Genomic DNA, 18674 nt, shown 5'->3' on the forward strand with positions numbered 1-18674 from the left:
ACGTGGGAAGGATGGGTATCAGAGGAAGTAAGGAACTGGGTCACCTCGAGTAGGCAAGACTCTGGCCTGGCAACCCAGGGCTCTTGTGACCCTCGTCACCTGCCTCAGGGCAGCTTTGGGCTGCTGAAGCAACTTCTATTCAGGAGAAATCCCAAGTCCATCCTCCACGACAGCCCTGAGAGATGGGCAGGTGTGCCCTTTACAACTTAGCATCTCCCATGAAGAGTGTGGGCCAAGTTTGTGCCTTAGAATTGAATCCTGGTTCCATTCACAAGGTGTGTGACCTCAGGCAAAGTACAGAGCCTCGATTCCTCATTTATAAAATGGGTATAATCATAGTACCTACCTCTCAGAGTTGTCATGAGGCCTGCACACTTTAGTACACACAGAATCCTTAACAAAACACCCAGCCTAGGACGGGCACTCAGTAGCTGTTCCCGCTGCTGCTGCTGCTGTTCCTGAGGCATTACTGTGTCTTAGTGCTGGGTGATCTGCTAAGATTTCTGTGAGCATGAATAAAGCGTGGTTCTCACCTTGGAAGTCTTCCGAGTTTAAAAGGAGAAGACTGGGCTCCAAACAACTATAATCCAACCTGACAAGCTCTGTAACCGAGGTATATATAAAGAACTATATGGACACAAGAGAGAGCAATTAATTCTGCCTGGGGGGTGAGCAAAGGCTTTCAGAGGAGGGGTGACATTTGAGACTGGCTTTGAAGTGTGTGTAGTATTTCACAAAATGGGCAGCTAGTGCCGTGGAGGGGGGTGGGGGTGCAGGGAGAAGTCTGGGCACAAGCATCATGGCGGCAGAGTCCAGGACATGGGAGAGAAAGAGTCACTCGGGGAGAAGGGAGCACCACTGAGCATGTGGGTGGTGGCCCACCTGCTGTGTGGGGAGGGGAGAAAGAGAGCAGCTGGCAGTGAAGGCGGTGACATGGCTGAAACCTGCTCCCCATGGCCTTTGCCAGCTGTGTCGAGGGAGCTCCTCATCCTGTGGTCCACGGGCAGCCATGGGGGTGATGATCAGCAGGGCAAGAGGATTAGTTCTTCCCTTGGGCAAGTTAACTATGGGGACCGTGGATAAGGGAGAGCATGTGGAGCAGCTAGAGGCAAAGAGAGTGGTAACTGGTGCCTTCTCCATCAGAGGAAGGGGAGGTTTTGACCAAGACAAGCACCAGGTGTGGTGCTTTGTGATTGAGGACACAGGACACAGAATCTGAGGGATGAGAGTCTGACTTCTGGCGGTCCTACACAACTAGATATGATCTTGAAGGACTTATATTATACAGCTTCTGTGCCTCATTTCCTCATCAGAGGAATGGGACAATGATTCCAACCTCACAGAGGATAACTGGTATTGCGGATTAAATGATATTGGGGCCATGAGACCCTTGGTGGATGTTATTACTGTGGGTGTCCTTAAGCTCCTCGGGTACCTAGGGGTCATTCAGTACAACAACCACATTTCACAGATGGGGAAACTGAGGGTGGGAGAGATGTCCAGCTAGTAAGTGACACAGCCAGAACGGACCCAGGTCTCCTATTTCCCATGGGTGCTGTTTGATGTAAGTGCAGACAACTATGAAGGTGATGTGGAGTCTAAGTCATCATGTTCATGATGAGAGGTCTCACTTAAGGCCAAGGGGGAAGGGGGTCTCATGCCCCTCAGTTCCTTCAGGTGTTAAGATGAGATTGGGGGACAGTGGCTGCTCAGCTTCCATCAAAGACCTAAGGCTGGCCTTTTCCTGGAGAAAAGAGTGGTGTGGGCTCCAGCATTCGTGCCTGCTCTTTCTGCCATGAATTCTTGGGGCAGAGGGGCACATCTCACTAGGGATGGTTCTATGCAAAAGACTTGGGCTTGCGAGTCTGAGCCCCATGTTGGGGTGGACAGATTACTAAAATAAATAAACTTAAAATAAATGTAGGATTGAGAGGGTACCAAATGTAGGTGAGGAAAAACCATCCGTTCTGGAAGCCAGAAAACTCTGCATTTTCATAATAATTCTGCCACTTACTTACTATGTTATATTGTGCAAGACAACCTACTCCTTCCTTGACCACTGTGGGAGGAATAGTCTCAGTAGATAATTCTCCAATTCCTTCGAACTCTAGAAATCTGAATAAGACAGCTTATAGACGTTGCTCATTAGAGGAAGAAGGAGGGGGGAGTGTAGCCAGACATCTCCTCCTGGCTGTGGTAAAGAGCTGTCCAAAGGCAAATTGGACATGCCTATAAATGAGAGTGAGTTCTCTGTCCCTGAAGTAATCAATAAAATGCTAGGTAATCCCTTCTCCGACCCTGAGGATACTAAGGGAGAGGATACTAAGGGGCTTGTCAGCCCAACCACATCTGCTCTTTGCCTAGCACCATTAAAATGAATTTCTCTCCCCCTGACGTTCACTGGCTCATTTGTTTATTACTGTAGTCATTCATTCATTCATTCATTCAATGAATATCAGCATTTTGGCCGGTCAAAATATTAGTGTGTCTCATTTTATTGTGATAAAAACAGTTAACAAGAGATCTACCTTCTTAACAAATTTTTGTGTGTACAATAACTAAGGCATTGTTGACTACAGGTACAGCAGATTTCTAGAACTTAGTCATCTGGAATACCTGCAACTTGATGTCTGACGATTAGCAACTACCTTTTCCCCCTCCCCCAGCCCTTGGTAACCACTGTTCCACTCATTGGTTCTATGAGTTCGACTACTTTAGATACCTCATAGAAGGGGAATCATGCAGTATTTGCCCTTTTGTGACTGCCTTCTTTCTCTTAACATGATCTTCTCAAGGTTCATCTGTACTGTCAGTAATGGTAGGGTTTCCTTCCCTTTTTAAAGGCTGAGTAATATTCCATTCTATGGATAGATCGTGTTTTGTTTATCTATTTACTGTTTGTTTCCACATCTTGGCGATTGTGGATAATGCTGCAGCGTACATGGGAGTGGGGAAGGCAGAAAGGTTCCTCTTCATCCGTCTAGGGAAACCTGAAGCCTAGAGGCTGCCCTTGTTTTTAGAGTCCCCTCACGGTGTTCTACAAGGTGGAGCGATACCAGCGCGGTAGGGTAAAATGTTGCTATGTTCGGCGGCACCACCCCACCCCCCCCACCCCGACAGCTCTGGGTAGGGTCATCAGAAGGCCTTGTGTGTGGTATGTGTGCCAGAGTGGATAATTTGAGGGAGAAGAACGACTGGCATGAGAGCTATAGAGTGGGATGTGGGGTGGGGGGTCAGTTGGGAGAGATGGGAAGGTCACTGGAGCTGAGCCAGGGACACTGGAAATGATGAGTGAGGAGGAACTAACTCAGTTCCTGGGGCAGCTCGGGGAGCTCGAGTCCCCATGCAGTGTGAGATGTAATTCTCCTGCTTGTTCCCCCATGAACATTCAGTAAAATCTACATTGCTCAGGAATGCGTCATGAAGTCGGACTTGCTTTTGTTGGGAGGTGCGAAGAAATGGGTGGATGAAAACAGAGCATCTCTATAAAACCAGTCTCCTTGGGATCACCCTTGTATCCCTAGTGACCACCCTTGTGGCCAAGGGCAAGGCTATTGTCTCACAGGGATGTGGAGCGCAGTGTGCTGCACACTCTGAATAAGTGGGGGCCGAGTGAACAGAATTGACAAGGTCTATAAAAGCAGGAGGCTTGTGACTGTTTGCTTTACCTTTCCCCTGCAGCCTTCCCTCCCCTGCCCTTGCCTCCCCAGGAACATAGATGGTTTTAAGATCAATTGGGGCTTTGGGCAAAGGTTCAGCTGGATTTGTTTGTTCCTCCCTGATCCGCTTTGACTGTCCCTGGTCAGGATCGCAGCCAGCTTGAAACAAACACAAACTAAATAGGAAAACAGGAGAATAAAATAACAGCAGTGTGTACCTCTAAAGCCCTGTCTGGTGCTGATAGAGCTGATGAGATAAGAGGAAAATGTATTTAAGCAATAAGAGGGCTTTGTTCCTGTTGAAGACTTCCCTGACCGTGAATGTTTTAGATGCAGAGATAAGTCCCCCCCCCCCACCCGCTGCCCCCAACTGTAGCACTCCAGAGATGTGCCCCACCACACTCTGCTGGGGACAGGCGGCTCAGAACACAAGGGGAAGGAATTCCAAAATGATACATGTCGAATTGCTGGCCTGGATTTCAAATGCCGTAGATAGTTTATGCAAAGTCTCGCACTGTTGTAAAATGTAACACAATCCACTGGCAGATCTGCCTAAGCTAGGTCCCAGTTGTTTTTGAGAAACATAAATAAACTTGAAGATGTCTTCCAGCCTGTTAAAGTGGCCGTTTTGCCCATAGTCTCCTTGGTATTAGGCTTCTAGAGACTTGAATAACAGAAGCCGATGAGATGGTTAATGTTTGGCATACTCTCTCCTCTCCTTAAGATGTTTCCTGTGACATTTGGGAAAGCCATACTGTATGCCCAGGACCCACTAGCTTCTTGGGGCGGGGGAGGGAAACTTTGGCAATAAACGAGTTTCAACACCCTTCCATGTTCTTAAAGCAGTAAAGATCTTTTCTTAAAGGAAACATGACAAGGCAGCTTGATATGTAAGACAGAGGCGTGGCGATGCTACAGGTGGAGCAGCAGAGGGGCAGAAAGGGGGCAGATCTCACATCCTGACCCCCAGGCTGGCGCCTCCAAGGAACCCTGTGAATCCACAAGTGACACCTTGAAAACCTGTGACTCAATCCAACATTCAAATGTGTAAGATAAACCAGGGTCTCCTTAATTGAGGCCAGTATGTCACCACACATCACTCTCCGGGTGGTGACTTCTCCACGATTCTCCAAACTTGATTAAGTGACTTATCTTCCTCTCTTTGGGGTTTCAGGAATGAATTGATGAAGATGTTAGCAGGAAGGGAAACTGGATGAAGGATACATTTGGACTCTGTGTGGCCTTTGCAACTTTTCTGTAGATATAAAATTCCTCCAACCCAAAAACTCATTTAAAAAAAAAACCAAAGCATTGATGATTGCAATTGTATATTGCACACAGTCACACATCAAGTATTTTCTCTTGACTTTGACTAGTGAATTTGATGTATGGCTTTTCTACTACCTGTTTAATTCTTCTGTACTCATCTATAGGAATCTCTGGGCAATATATGGTTTTGCCTTGTGTGATTTTTTTTTTTTAAGTTTATTTATTTTGAGAGAGACAGAGTGTGAGCGGGGGGGGGGGGGGCGGGGCAGAAAGAGAGGGAAAGACAGAGAATCTCAGGCAGGCTCTGCGCTGGCAGCACAGAGCCCATGTGGGGCTCGAACTCACGAAAACGGTGAGATCATGATCTGAGCCAAAACCCAGAGTGGGACGCTCAACCATCTGAGCCACCCAGCTGTCCCTCACTTTGTGTGATTTTTATAAATGGCATCATATTGTACTTGTCCATTTACACTTTGTTCCTTTTTTTTTAAGTTTATTTATTTATTTTGAGAGAGAGAAAGGGAGGGGCAGAGAGAGGAGACAGAGAATCCCAAGCAGGCTCTGCTCTGTCAGTGCAGAGCCCCACATGGGGCTTGAACCCACAAACTGTGAGATCATGCCCTGAGCCAAAACCAAGGGTCAGTCATTTAACTGACCGAGCCACGCAGCCACCCCCATTCCCTTCTTTTTATTTTAACTCAATATTATGCTTCTTGCAATCTCTCCATTGCTATCTTGAACTCAGGAGTAGGGCTTCCATTTTGAGTGGCCAGGACCCATACCAGACCTGTTGTTGAATATTTCTAATATCATCCCTGTGTATGAATCTAATTCAGGCCTCTTAGTAGTCTTTTGCTGTATAAAAATATGTCACGTGAATATTTCTTGTTTGATGCTTCACTTCCCCAACAGATAACATATAAACTATTCCCAGTCTTTTCCTACTACAGATATTGCTGGGATAGATATCTTTGATCCTTATATATAGTTTTTCTTATTCCCCTCTTTTTTGTTGTACGTGTATTATTGTTTACTATGATCGATACTATCTTTTTTTTTTTTTTCCATAGCTTCTAAGAGCCTTAGCGTCTGCTAGGTTAGCCTTTTTTTGCAGATAAGTCCTCTGAGCCCTGCATGCATGGAATGACAGGCCCAAATCCACAGGGGAGTTTTGAGAGAAGAACCACATTAGAGGTCAGAGGAAAAACACAAATGTGGGATGGCCTTCTGCAAGAGGTCTGAGCCATCTCATGAACAAGTCTGTTGCCCCTACCCTTTTTCATCACAGAACTCTTCTGTTTTCTACTTTACAGTTGTGTGTGCCTACGTGATAACTATGTGCACATGTTGTCAACTGTGAGCCCCTCAGCATCTGTCTTGTCCTGGAGTGCTTGGCACGTAGCAGTTTCCCAATAAATATGACTAGAATAAATGAATGAACCAATGAATGAAATCATTTTGGAATGCACAAGAAACTCCTAAGTCTGAAGAATTCTACTTGTCTGTATTTGCTTCGTGTTTTTTTAACCACCATTTGTTACATATGTCATTGAGAATGTGGGGGGAATGGCCCCTGGAGGATAGGCTCATACTGTCATAGTCTTTTCTTTATTCTTAATACAGCTCTCAACACGATTTACAGATTTGTTCTAAGTTGGTCGGTTTGGTATTCAAGACTGTGAGATCCAACCCCTTGTCCTGCCTTTTCTGCCATTTTGCTCAAGCTCTAAGAACACCAGGCAACTTACCACAGCCTAAGCATTCTGGGTTTCTGCTTTCCTCCAAGCCTTTGTATCTGCCATACCCTTCCCCTGTGTCTATTCTTTAAGACCCAACTCAGATGTCAACTCCTGCAGGATTTGTCCCCATGAGAATGTCCTTGTTGCGTCTCCCACCAAACGTGTTATCTGCTGTTTCCTTCACAGTGTTGAGATTCCCTGCTCTACATTAGGACGTGGGCTCCTGGAACGGATGACCCCCGTCTGTGCATCCCCGTTTCTTCCTGTGGTGCTAAGAAAAAAATAGATGGATAGGAAACATGTATCAAATTGAACTTAATCCAACCTCTCAGACCCTTGAAAACATTTTTTTCTTTATCTTTTTGCAGGTGTGTCGAACCAAGGTGATAGATCTCAGTGAAGGCATTTCCCAGCATGCCTGGTACCCTTGTACCATCAGCTACCCATACTCCCAGCTGGCTCAGACCACTTTCTGGCTCCGGGTAAGCCAAAGCTTGAAGAGCCTTAGAATCTCCAGCAGTGACCAACCCCCCACCCCCAGGAAGCACCAACTCCTGTGACCCTTTCTCAAGATGGTTTGTCTACTCACTGAGGGTGTTAATTATAAGGACAAGGAACAAAACACTTAGCAGTAGGATGCTTCCTGAAATAGAATCCCTTCATTGCTCATGGAGTGCCCCTAGTCATTCTTGTTTTGACAAAGATTTTGGATAAGTTTTCTATGCCTGGAACCTTCTGTTCATTGTTCAATGCCTTTTAAGATTGTCTTCTCCTCCTTGAAGTCTTAGCTGATCCCCATGGAGAGAAGTGACTGTTCTCTCCCTTCTGGTCCTGTACGTGTTTGGTCATCATTTGGATGGCACTTGTCACATGGTATTATATTGCTGTCTTTGGGGCCATCTTCCTGACTAGGGATTATGGTGACTTCTGGTTTGCACACTACTGACCTACTTTGAGCTCCATAGTCTGCAGAAAAGCAAGGGCTGTGTCTTACTTAGCTTTGTCTCAGAGGCTAGCATGGAGAAATGACAAATAATATACCTCTTTTCTGCTTTCAGTCTGTGCCACTTTGTTCCCATGATCTTATTGGAGCCTCACAATCATCCTGTGATACAGTTATTTACTTGATACATCACTTAGAGGTGAGGGAATTAGGGCCCAGAGAGGCAGAGCTACCACTCACGGTCACACAGCTCAGCAAGAGCAGAACCTGCATGGAACAGAGTTTCTGACCTCAGAGCCTGTGCTCTTCACTGTGAGGTTCTCTGCCCCACAATGAGTGTCCCAGTCCCTGAAATGGAAGATTCTCCTTGAAACCCCTGCCCCACGGCTGCTTCCCTACCATGTGCCTGAGCTCACGAGGGACCCTCCCATGTCTCCTGCATTTCAGGCATACTTTTCTCAGCCAATGGTTGCTGCTGCTGTCATTGTCCACCTGGTGACTGATGGGACATACTATGGGGACCAGAAGCAGGAGACCATCAGCGTCCAGCTGTTTGACACCAAAGACCAGAGCCACGATCTGGGTGAGCATGTTCTCGGGCATGTTGCCCTTGATACCACATCTGCCCAGGGGTGGTCTGGGCGGCAGCTGAGAACTCGTTCTTCCTTCCCCTTTCCTCTTCCTTGCTTCTCTGTTTGGCATTCTGGTTGCCCTCCAAATCAGGAGGCTTTTGTGTATCCAGAGAATCCTAGATCTGGCAGATATGGGCATAAGGGGCCACTGCCAAAGTCTTCCCTTCAACAGCTCCCTCGACGAGGCACCTTTAACCTTAGGCACCCCATGTGATCCTCAAGAGACCCTGGGAAGGAGACTGAACAAAGGCCATTCCTCCAGGTGTCAGTCCCTGAGACCCAGAGAGGGTCACATGGCAGCGACCAGGAAGAGTGGAGAAGCCAGGTGTTTGGAATTGTAGCCATGGCTCTTTACCCTGTAGCCGGAAGTGTCCCTTAGTGCCTGACAATGGCAGCCATGTCTCCAGCACAACCAGCCGTGCTCCCTGTAGGAGCAGGAATAAGACAAGGTCAGTGTCAGGAGTGGGAAGGCAGAAGAGTCAGGTCCTACCTGCTGAGCAGCTGTGGGAGGACCGGGACCAGCACTGTCAAGTTGTCACATGCACACCCCTCTGCACACCCACGCATGCATGGTGCACAGGACACAGCCCCAGCTCCGGAGCTGACAGCCCAGGCTTGACTCCCGTCCCTCCGCTCACACAGCGCAAGAAGGTGAACGCTTTTCTTGACCTCTGAGCACCTCATCTGGCATCTTACTTTCCTCTTAGGCACAGTAGGGACCACGGTGCTACTTTATCATGACAGTGAAATCGCGAGATATTAAATGAGGTATTACTTAGGACTGTTGTGACTGTGCCCCACACAGGAGCTGGCACTGGGAACGTCCTCTTATCCCCTCCCACATTTCCAGTTTACCTCTGGGTAGCCTCACCAGGTGTTTGGAATTCTAGGCTGGCCTAGAAGGTCGGGCTTCAAACCCCTGCCTGCACCGTTCCGCAGGGAGCTCATTTCAAAGACCCATATGAAGCCAGCAGGCAAGGGGTCATTGCAAGGTCAAGCAGAAGCCAAGGGGGCAGGGAGAGTTTTTGTTTTGTTTTTATGTTTATTTATTTAGTTTTAGAAGCAAAGGGGGGACATATTAATAGGAAAGAGAAAGAAAACCCCTCTGGACTTATCTGGATGCCTGGGAAATTTCCCTAAGTGAGAAGCAAATATTTTCATAGCTGTCCTGGCATTGCTAAGGGCTCTGAGGAGTGGGGAAAGTCCAGTCCACAGAAGCTGCTTCATGTCTGAGGTTTGCACGTGTCCCTGTCCCTCCCTGTAGTGTCCCCTGTCCTCAGCATCCTGCCCCCCCCCCCCCCCGTCCCCCATGGAACGCTTGTCATTCTGAGTGACCACAGCAGGGGCCCTTCTGGATTGGGAGCTAAACATCCCAACAGAGCAGGCCTGCCGGGATGTGCCTAGAGTCATCCTTGATTTTAGAGGCAGAAACTGAGTTTGAGGAGATTGCTGGAGTCCCATCATTAGGATGTGATAGTCCCCTCAGAGGCAGGTTAAACCATGATTGGAACCAAGGTCCATTGGACACCAAAGCCAGTGTCTGCTTTTCCAACTCCATCCCACCCCATTGCCCCCTTCTCTCTTCTGGGTGTGCCCTTTCTCCCTGCCCCTCTCCCTTCCTTCTCAAAGCCTGGGGACCTGCTCCCTGTTCTAGAATGAACCGAGAGCTGAAGCAAGCTTGGGTTCAATGTAGACTTTACCCTGCTGGCTGCTCCGTGTGCCCCTGGAAAACCACCTTCTGCCCTCGCTTCTCAGTCTTACCTCTGCTGAATCAGTGCAGAGGTCCCTACCTCACAGGGCTGCTCCCCGGTTCCCGGATTAAACATGAGAGCAGGCTTCTTACTCTGGAAAGAGCGTGTTGCTGTGAATTATTTCCACCATCTTTATGGCGGATAGGGAAGGCAGCCTGAAAACTAGCAACTCAGACCATCCAGCCCTCATGCAGTGTGGGAGGGTGGTCAGGGCCAGCGATGCTAGTCTGAGAGGTGGCCATTGGGGGAGGGAGAGAGGCTGTGGGCGCTAGGTGACAAGAAAGCTTAGGGGGCAGGGAGGCAAAGGGATTGGAAAGATTTGGAACCAAGAGAAAAAGGCAGACAAAGAAACTTTCAATCAAACTCAAAATCCCCACTGGCCACCCAATGGTGCTTTTGTGCAGTGACATGAAAGGGTCTGGGGGCTTCGGGAAGGGCCCGTTGGGGAGGGCGTGACTGGCCTTGAGTAATGAGCCTGGCCCCTCGGCCCTCTGTCTCTCCTGACAGGCCTCCATGTCCTGAGCTGCAGGAACAATCCCCTGATTATCCCTGTGGTGCATGACCTCAGCCAGCCCTTCTACCACAGCCAGGCGGTACGTGTGAGCTTCAGTTCACCCCTGGTCGCCATCTCGGGGGTGGCCCTCCGCTCCTTCGACAACTTTGACCCCGTCACCCTGAGCAGCTGCCAGAGAGGGGAGACCTACAGCCCTGCCGAGCAGAGGTAAGGGACCCTGGGTCTGATCGCCCTGGGCCGTTTTGTAGCCAGAAGCAGATGGGCGCCTTCTGGAACTGCCTAGATGCGTGTGTTGCTATAAAAAGTCTGCGTGTTTCTCCCTTCTCCATCCTCTGGCCTCTGGCTGGCTCTGCCTGTGGGCCTGGGAGGCCTGTGTGTCTCCGGATTCCAGGGGTGAGGGAGGGAAGCAGGAATGGGCGGTGGAAAGACCCCCTAACCTGGCTCACAGGCCTGGCGCTGACAGTGGCCTGCTTGCATGGTACACATCGCGTTCCCTCTCTGGGCCTCAGCATTCGCATTTGAACAAAGAAAAGACAGGTGGATTAGCTCTCTTCCAGCTCTGAAATACTGGAATATTTAGGCGGATGGAGGGAGACGGCCGTTTGCTTCATCCCAGCTTACTGTGTGTTTCAGTGATGGGGAAATCTCTCCACCTTCCCCAACTAGCCCCTGAGTGGTCTAGTGGTCCGACGAGAAGAGAGCATGGTGTTTTCCTGGAAAGAATATGAGCTTTGGTGATCCTCTGACCTGGGCTTGAACATTCCCCTTCTTGCCTGTGTGCCCATGACAAGTCACTTCACTTTTCTGAGTCTTCCTTTCCTATTTTGGAATAAATGGAGGATGATATCTACCCCACCGGGTGGTCATGAAGGCTGAATGGTGCGCCGTAGATGAAAGTCCTCTTGTAGACCGTTAGGCACTGTGCAAGGCTGATGTATTAATACAAAATATTTATGGCCACTTTCTGATCTGACAGTGGGGCTTCTCTGCATGAAATTCTTCTAGCTGGAAGAAACCCTGGAGATCATCAGGTACATCTGGAGTGTCTCAAACGCCCGTGTTACCCTCTAGGATTCCAGGGCCCCGAAAGGGGAAGGGTGGGTCCAGGCTCACACAGCACCTCTCACATTTGTTTAATGAGATCCAGAAGGAGACAGAATGACAGGGGGAGTCCCAGTGGGCTCCCCCAGAGTGAGGCGCTATGAAAGGCAATCCAGTCCAGCCCTGTATACCTGGGAGCAAGGAGAGGAAAGGGGGGGGTGGTGGTGGCCACTGCCTTTCCCACGCCCTTGCCACCACAGGGGACACAAAAGGTGGTTGCAAAACCCACATTGTTTTGCACCCACTGTCTCTAGCTTCTGTTGTGCAAAGTCTGTCGCAATCATTCGGAGGCAAAAGAGCTCCTTAAATATCACCCACTGTTATATTTCACACTAAAAGGGCTTTTTCATCCCTGGCTCTGTAGACTATAAAAATAAGTTAATTCTCAGAACCCAGGGAAACAATGTCGATGGGAAATGCAAATCCATTAGACCTTTTCTGCAATGCTTTCCCATCCTTAACCAGCCACCGGGACCATGGGCAAGTTGACTGAGGCCAACAACTGGCTTCTTTGAATTCTCAATTAGCAGTTCCTGTGTCCGAAGTAAACAGTTACAAGTGTTTAACCTCAGAAACAAATCAATTGTTTAATATCTGTTGAGTTCTTGGACTCGTGACTGAGAAGCACTGAGCGGGGACAAAGCGTTGCCCCATCTCTGACCGGTTGTACGACTGTGAGCCAGTCATACCATGTCTCTGGGCCTCAGTTTCCCCATCCATGGGATGATGGTGATGAATCGAATGCTCTCTGTGGTTCTTTCCAATTCAAACAGTCTGTAGTTCCCAAGAACGGGGAGGGGTGAGATGCAGGGGAAAGGAAGCAGCATGTGTTTCATTATCTTATTTCATTATTTTATTTCGTTATCACACTTGTCCTGCGAGGTATGGACAGAGAGGGTGAGTCAAGGCGGTCCAGGCAGTAGGAGGCAAAATCCTGCTTCGTGTGCCCCGAAAAGCCACCAGAGCCAAGCGCTCAACAGAGCCAAGCACGTCTAGGAGACGAGAGGACTTGTCAGGAATGCTCATGTGTGAGCGTTTCGTGACAAGAACCGCGGGAGGTGAGCGAGCTGTGGCTCTGAGGGTCTCAGCGGCTCAGCCCTGAGCGCGGACCTGGCTAGGATGGGCGGAGCCCCCAGTGCCAAGGCGGGGGGTGCTGGGACACCCCCCCACCCCGCACCCGAGTGCTCTGAGGGGGCGAGAGGGGTTGGAGAAGGAGGCAGCTGCCCCTGGAGAGCTGAAGAGGCATTTACCCAAATAGCCAGGACCGCATAAATGTGCCTGAAAACAAACAAACTGAGAGGAAAGAAAAGAGAAAAAAGCAACAACTGTAAAAAACCGAGGGATGTTTTTCTCCATTCTCAGAACACCAAGGTAAATAGCATCACTTTTTATAGCACACAGTTCAGCTGGCTCTAGTAGAAACGGCCCGCTGACTCTCAGCTGGTTCCCAGGTAGTGAAAGGGGCTGTTCTGGCCTCCCGGCCTCCAGCCCTCCACCCCTCCCTCGTCCCCACCCCACGGATTCTCTTTCTTGCTGTCTCCCCTCCCTCTCCGCCCACTCTGCCTCCTCTCCCACCCTCTCCCTCCTCATTTTCCTTCTCTTCTCCCGAGAGCGGCATGATATCTAGCGGGCTGCCCTGGGAGAAGCGTCACCACAGCAAAATCCATTCGGGCGGGTGTTCTGACCTAGATTCAAGGGTCTCCAGTCCCGGTGCAGCACTCGGAATAAATTCAGAGGCCCAAGGAAACAGGATCAGCTTTCAAATGAGAGGTCCAGTTGCGGGATTCTAGCCCAAGCCCAGCTCCACACCTAGGGGAAGGGGGGACAACGGGGGCGTGTAGTGATGATGGTGAGTGGGTTAAGAGGCTTCTTCAGTGAGGAAAGCCACACCATGGATCGAGGCTCCTGTGTGTCTGACACACACACATATGCTATCTATCTATCCTGTGGTTCTAAACAGAAATTGAACAGTTTATTACAAAATTCAGTGAGCCATGTGCTTATACAATTAGTACTCTCTTCCTCTCCCCTTTCCCTTCCCTTCCCTTCATTTGTCCCTTCCTTCCCTCCCTCCTTCCCTCCCTCCCTCCTTCCCTCCTTTCCTCCTTCCTTCCCTCCCTCCTTCCCTCCCCCTCCTTCCTTCCTCCCTCCCTCTTTCCCCCCTCCCTCCCTCTTTCCTTCCTCCCTCCTTCCATCTTTCCCTCCTCCCTCCTTCCTTCCTTCCTTCCTTTCCTCTTTCCTTGCTACCTCCTTGCTTCCCTCCCTCCTTCCCTCTCCCCTCCTTCCTTCCCTCCCTCCCTCCTTCCTTTCCTCTTTCCTTCCTACCTCCTTCCTCCCTCCCTCCTTTTTTCCTTCCTCCCTCCCTCCTTTTTTCCTTCCTCCCTCCCTCCCTCCTTTCTACCTTCCTCCCTCCCTTCTTTCTTCCTTCCTTCCCCCTCCCTCCTTCCCTCTTTCCTTCCTCCCTCCCTCCTTCCTTCCTTTCCTCTTTCCTTCCTACGTCCCTCCTCCCCTCCCTCCTTCCCTCCCTCCTTCCTTTTTTCTTTCTTCCCTCCCTCCCTCCTTTTTCTTTCCTCCCTCCCTCCTTTCTTCCTTCCTCCCTCCCTCCTTTCTTCTTTTCTCCCTCCCTTCTTTCTTCCTTCCTTCCCCCCTCCCTCCTTCCTTCTTTCCTCCCTCCCTCCCTCCCTCCCTCCTTCCTTCCCTCCTTCCTTTCCTCTTTCTTTTCTCCTTCCTTCCTTCCTTCCTTCCTTCCTTCCTTCCTTTCCTCCCTGCTTCTTTCCTTCCTTCTTCCTTCCCTCCCTCCTTCCCTCCCTCCCTCCTTTCTTCCTTCCCCCCTCCCTCCTTCCCTCTTTCCTTCCTTCCTCCCTCCCTCCTTCCTTCCCTCCCTCCTTCCTTTCCTCTTTCTTTCTCCTTCCTTCCTTCCTTCCTTCCTTCCTTCCTTCCTCTCCTCCCTCCTTCTTTCCTTCCTTCTTCCTTCCCTCTCTCCCTCCCTTCTTTCCTTCCTTCCTTCCTTCCTTCCTTCCTTCCTTCCTTCCTTCCTCTACCTGAAACTCTTCCCACTCCCCCATGCCAGCCCACCCAGGGAAGGACAGTTCCAATAGAGAGCTAACTTTTAGAAAGCCAACTCTAGGAGGAAACAAATTCTTCCTGTGGCCAGATTGACTCCTTGTAGCCAGTGTGGGCTTAGACTGTGGGTGGGGTGGGGGTGAGTTGATGTGCCTACAAGCATCCCCAGAGTCTGTGCACTGCCAGGAGCCCACACGTGACTATCTATCCCATCAGATGATTCTATAGGAATTCATGTATGAGATTTGGAGCCCAGCAAGAAGCCTCTCATGGCCAGAGACCACAGGCTCCCCCACACTGGCCAGCCCACGAGGGATCAGCACCTCTCAGAATGCTTGTTGGGAGTTGCTGGTCTGGGGGACACATCTGCAGATGGAACCACTGTGGCTGAGCATGTGTGTCTCTTGGAAGGTACCAGATGCTCCTGACTCTTCTCCCAGATGTTGTTTAATCTCCACTCCTGTCAGATGTCTACTGGCCTTCCTCTGCTTCTGTGTCCTTTCAATAACTGGGATTATCAAAGTCTGTTTTTCCCCCTTCCAAAGGGCTGTGAAATTAGATACCTCTATTGTTTTGTCTCCATAAAACTGTGGTCCCTGAAAGCTGGGAAGCCTCTAAGAGACTCTCTGGTTCTGCATTCTCATGAGGTCCTGGCAAGGGAAGGGAGTTCCTCAGGCCACCCGGCCACTTAGCAGCAGAACTGGCATTGGAATCCAGTCCTCAGGCCTCCCGGGGCAAAGCAGGTTCCTCTTCATCTGAAGTTTCAAGATTCCTGCCACACGGGCCCGATGAGCCCACAAACAATGTGGATTTGCCCCCCGTTAATCCTCTTCTGTAATTAGTTGCCAACATGTAAATGTCAGGAGTGTTCATAGTAAAGACATCGGCAGATTGGAGACATGATGGGGTCGGTGCCGTGGGCCACCTGCGCCAGTAGTGACCTGCTGCTCGGCCAGCCGCCCCTCCCTCAGGCGCCCCGCACAACGCGCTGCTGTCCCCACCCTGCAGGCATCCGACGGGGCCTCATCACCCCTGGGCCACTGCCTCTGGCTTCTAGGATTCCAGGGTTCAAGAGCCTTTCAGGATTCCCTTCCAGTAGTCGCTGCATTCCCCGGAAGGGAAAAAGGAGCCCTATCTTCATCACTGTCTCAGTCTCCCTTCCCAGTGACCCTGCAGCGCTGGGAAGGTGCCACGAGTGTCTTCCATTCATTTCCAGTGTGGACATGCTGACTTTTCTGTGGTCTCCATCTGAGGTAACCCACAGTGATCTATAAACAGGGATTATTATTATCCCCCCTTTCCCACGGCGTAGCTACAGGACTTGGGCCAAGAGTCAAGGGGCACAGCCAGGAACGGGACCCTCAGCAGCCCTTCCAGTGCTGGTCTTTTGGATCCTGGTTGAACAGTTTTGGATCCTGTTATGCATGACTGGGGGCCATTTCCCTGGGCAGGGGGGACAGCAGTTGGGGGTTGGCTATTGAATCACTGAAGGATATACCTCTATACGAAACTTGAGTCTATAAGTAAATATATTAAATATATATATATATGGAAAAAAATATTTATATATCTTTGTATGGGGGATGTGTGTCTCCTCCTTTACCCACCTGTGAGAATTTCATTGATAAAAGCCCCTTCCCCCATCCCTTGGATTAGCCAACTTACTCCGAGAAGTGTCTTCTTTTTTTCTTTCTTATTTTTGTTGCCCATCATGGGTATTAAATCATTCCCCCATTTTTTAAAGACTTTTTTTTAAGTTTATTTATTTATTTTTTGAGACAGAGAGAGCACAAGTGGAGGAGGGGCAGAGAGAAGGAGAGACAGAACCCCAAGCAGGCTCTGCACCATCAGTGCAGAGCCCAGTGAGGGGCTCGAACCCATGAACCATGAGATCATGACTTGAGCCGAGATCAAGAGTTGGGCACTGAACAGACTGAGCCACCCAGGAGCCCCACCTGCCCCCTTTCTAAAATGAAGACAGAGGTTTTCCTTTTGTTTTTCTTGTTTTGATTTTTGTTTTTGTATTTTAGAAATGACAGGGCCGTGTCAGGGAGTTATTTGGGAGGGGTATTTGGGGTAATGTTTATCATTTTTGGACAATGTGTTCATACAACCCTTCCAGCTGATGGGAATGCAAAGAGAAGAGCAGGGGCTTAGGGGACAGGCCGGCACAACAGCACTGACATTCTGTCCATACAGAGCGCCTTTGGCCAGCCAGCTAAACTCACTGAGTCTCACTTTCCTCTTCTTGAAAATGGGAGTAATTGTACTACCTCAAGAAGTTATGGTGAGGATGCACATCAGGTGATGTAGGTAAAACACAGGGGCTCATACCTGGCACGGATTCCCTTCCCTTCCCCCTTTCTCCCTGTTTTGAAGCCTGTGAGCCAGGCATGCACAGATGTGCTGAAAAAGCAGGGATGCCTCAGTCCCCACAGTGTTCTCTGGAGGACACTAATCCAGAAATGACACACTGGAAAAGGTTATCAGAATTTGGAAAATGATGTGTGTCTTAGCCCCTCCTGGAAATCCACATCAAGGTTCTGAGAAGTTCTGCAATTAAAAAAAAAGAAAAAAAGAAAAGAAAAAAGCTGACTTCTCATGAATCCAATGCTACTCTATTCTTTTGGCCATGAAACCTTTTGGTCAGATAACTCATGTACCAGGGGATATTTTCCTTCTACAGCAGAGAGAGCCAGAGAAACCATCTTCTCTTGCCAATATCATAGTTTCCAAAGCATTTCTTGTGCATGGGGCTTTCTATTATACAAACACACTGAGCTCCATCCAGTCCTGGACCTTTGCATGTGTTCTTTACTCTGCCTGGGATTCCCTCTGCTCCACACCTCTGCTTGGCTTATCCCTTCGTTTCATCCAGGTCTTAGTTCAGATGTCCCCTCTTCATGGAGGCTTCCTCCCCCTGACCCATCTGCACATGGTGCCTTTCCCCCAACCCCCAACAGTCGTCCTCTATAATTTCCTCGTTAGTGCCCTTTCTGTGCCTGAAATAGGCTTCTTTATGACTTTTCTGGGGTGCATGTCCTTCTTCCTCAAAAACACAGGTGGCAGGAATTTTCGTGTATCCCCAGGGTTTACAACAGTGTCTGGTGTGCATCGAGGCCCCCACCCAAGGTCTGTGGAATAGATGAATGAGTGGCTGACCTGTCACCCTGTTGATACTCTTGAGAGAGAAATTGGATTTTTACTTCCATTTTACGGAGGAGAAAACTGAGGCTCCGTGTACTATGTAACTTTCCAAGGTTAACGATAAGGGGCATTCCTGCATGTAGAGGCCGGATTTGCCCAGTTCCTAAGTCCTGTGCCTTTTCCATTGTAGGAAATCCATTGTTTCAGTTTATCCTTTTTCTTACGAGGAACATTAATGTGCAGAGACATGGGGGTGGGGGGCAGGTACAGGCTGCTTTTACCTTTGTGGCCCCATAGCCCGGAGCAGCCCGGAGCCCCCTGGCCGTCATCCTGGGAGCACGGAGCGAGCATGGCCGCACTGTAAGGCATAGGTCAGAAGACTAGCTCAGGAGCTGGTAGCTTACAGAGTAAATCTATTTAAATTGGAACCATGTGGCTCTTGCCCCCGGCGCTTACACACCGTGAACAGATGCATTGTTTGGTGTCAGAGCCCTTGCGTTGACTCCAGAGTTATAGTCTCTTAGAGGCCTCCACATGGCACAATGCAGGGGAGACTGTCGGGGGTGGGGTGGGGGGGTAGAAAGGAGGGCGGAGAATCGAATATCTCAGCAAGTGTCACTTAATCCCTCTCACGCGTTGCCTTTGGGAAGGGGGTTATGTGGGGATTGCAAAGCCCGCGTGGGTGTGGGTCTAAAGCCTCAAACGCTTCCCTTTTCCGAGTATTTTAAAAAGTGAATTTGTGATGTTTGGAGGCTGTTAGCTCATATCCCCACCCTTACCCCTTGATTCTCCCCATACTTCTGAGCAGGACATAGAGCATGGAGGTGGGTAGCTATCTTCCTGTAAAACCCTCAGT

General features: G+C 49.5%; 1 protein-coding gene across 1 annotated transcript in view; it reads left to right on the forward strand.

Moving 5' to 3' along the window:
• PAPPA (pappalysin 1) overlaps positions 1-18674 on the forward strand; it is a 244000-nt gene that overhangs the window by 163455 nt on the left and 61871 nt on the right. The window contains exons 11-13 of the mRNA XM_019453913.2: positions 7036-7149; positions 8058-8193; positions 10501-10714. Of these exons, the coding sequence (XP_019309458.2) occupies positions 7036-7149; positions 8058-8193; positions 10501-10714 (464 nt within the window). The remainder of the gene's footprint in view (positions 1-7035; positions 7150-8057; positions 8194-10500; positions 10715-18674) is intronic.

Source organism: Panthera pardus, unplaced genomic scaffold, assembly GCF_024362965.1.
Source record: "Panthera pardus isolate Hobbes unplaced genomic scaffold, ASM2436296v1 HiC_scaffold_20, whole genome shotgun sequence".
Taxonomy (NCBI): domain Eukaryota; kingdom Metazoa; phylum Chordata; class Mammalia; order Carnivora; family Felidae; genus Panthera; species Panthera pardus.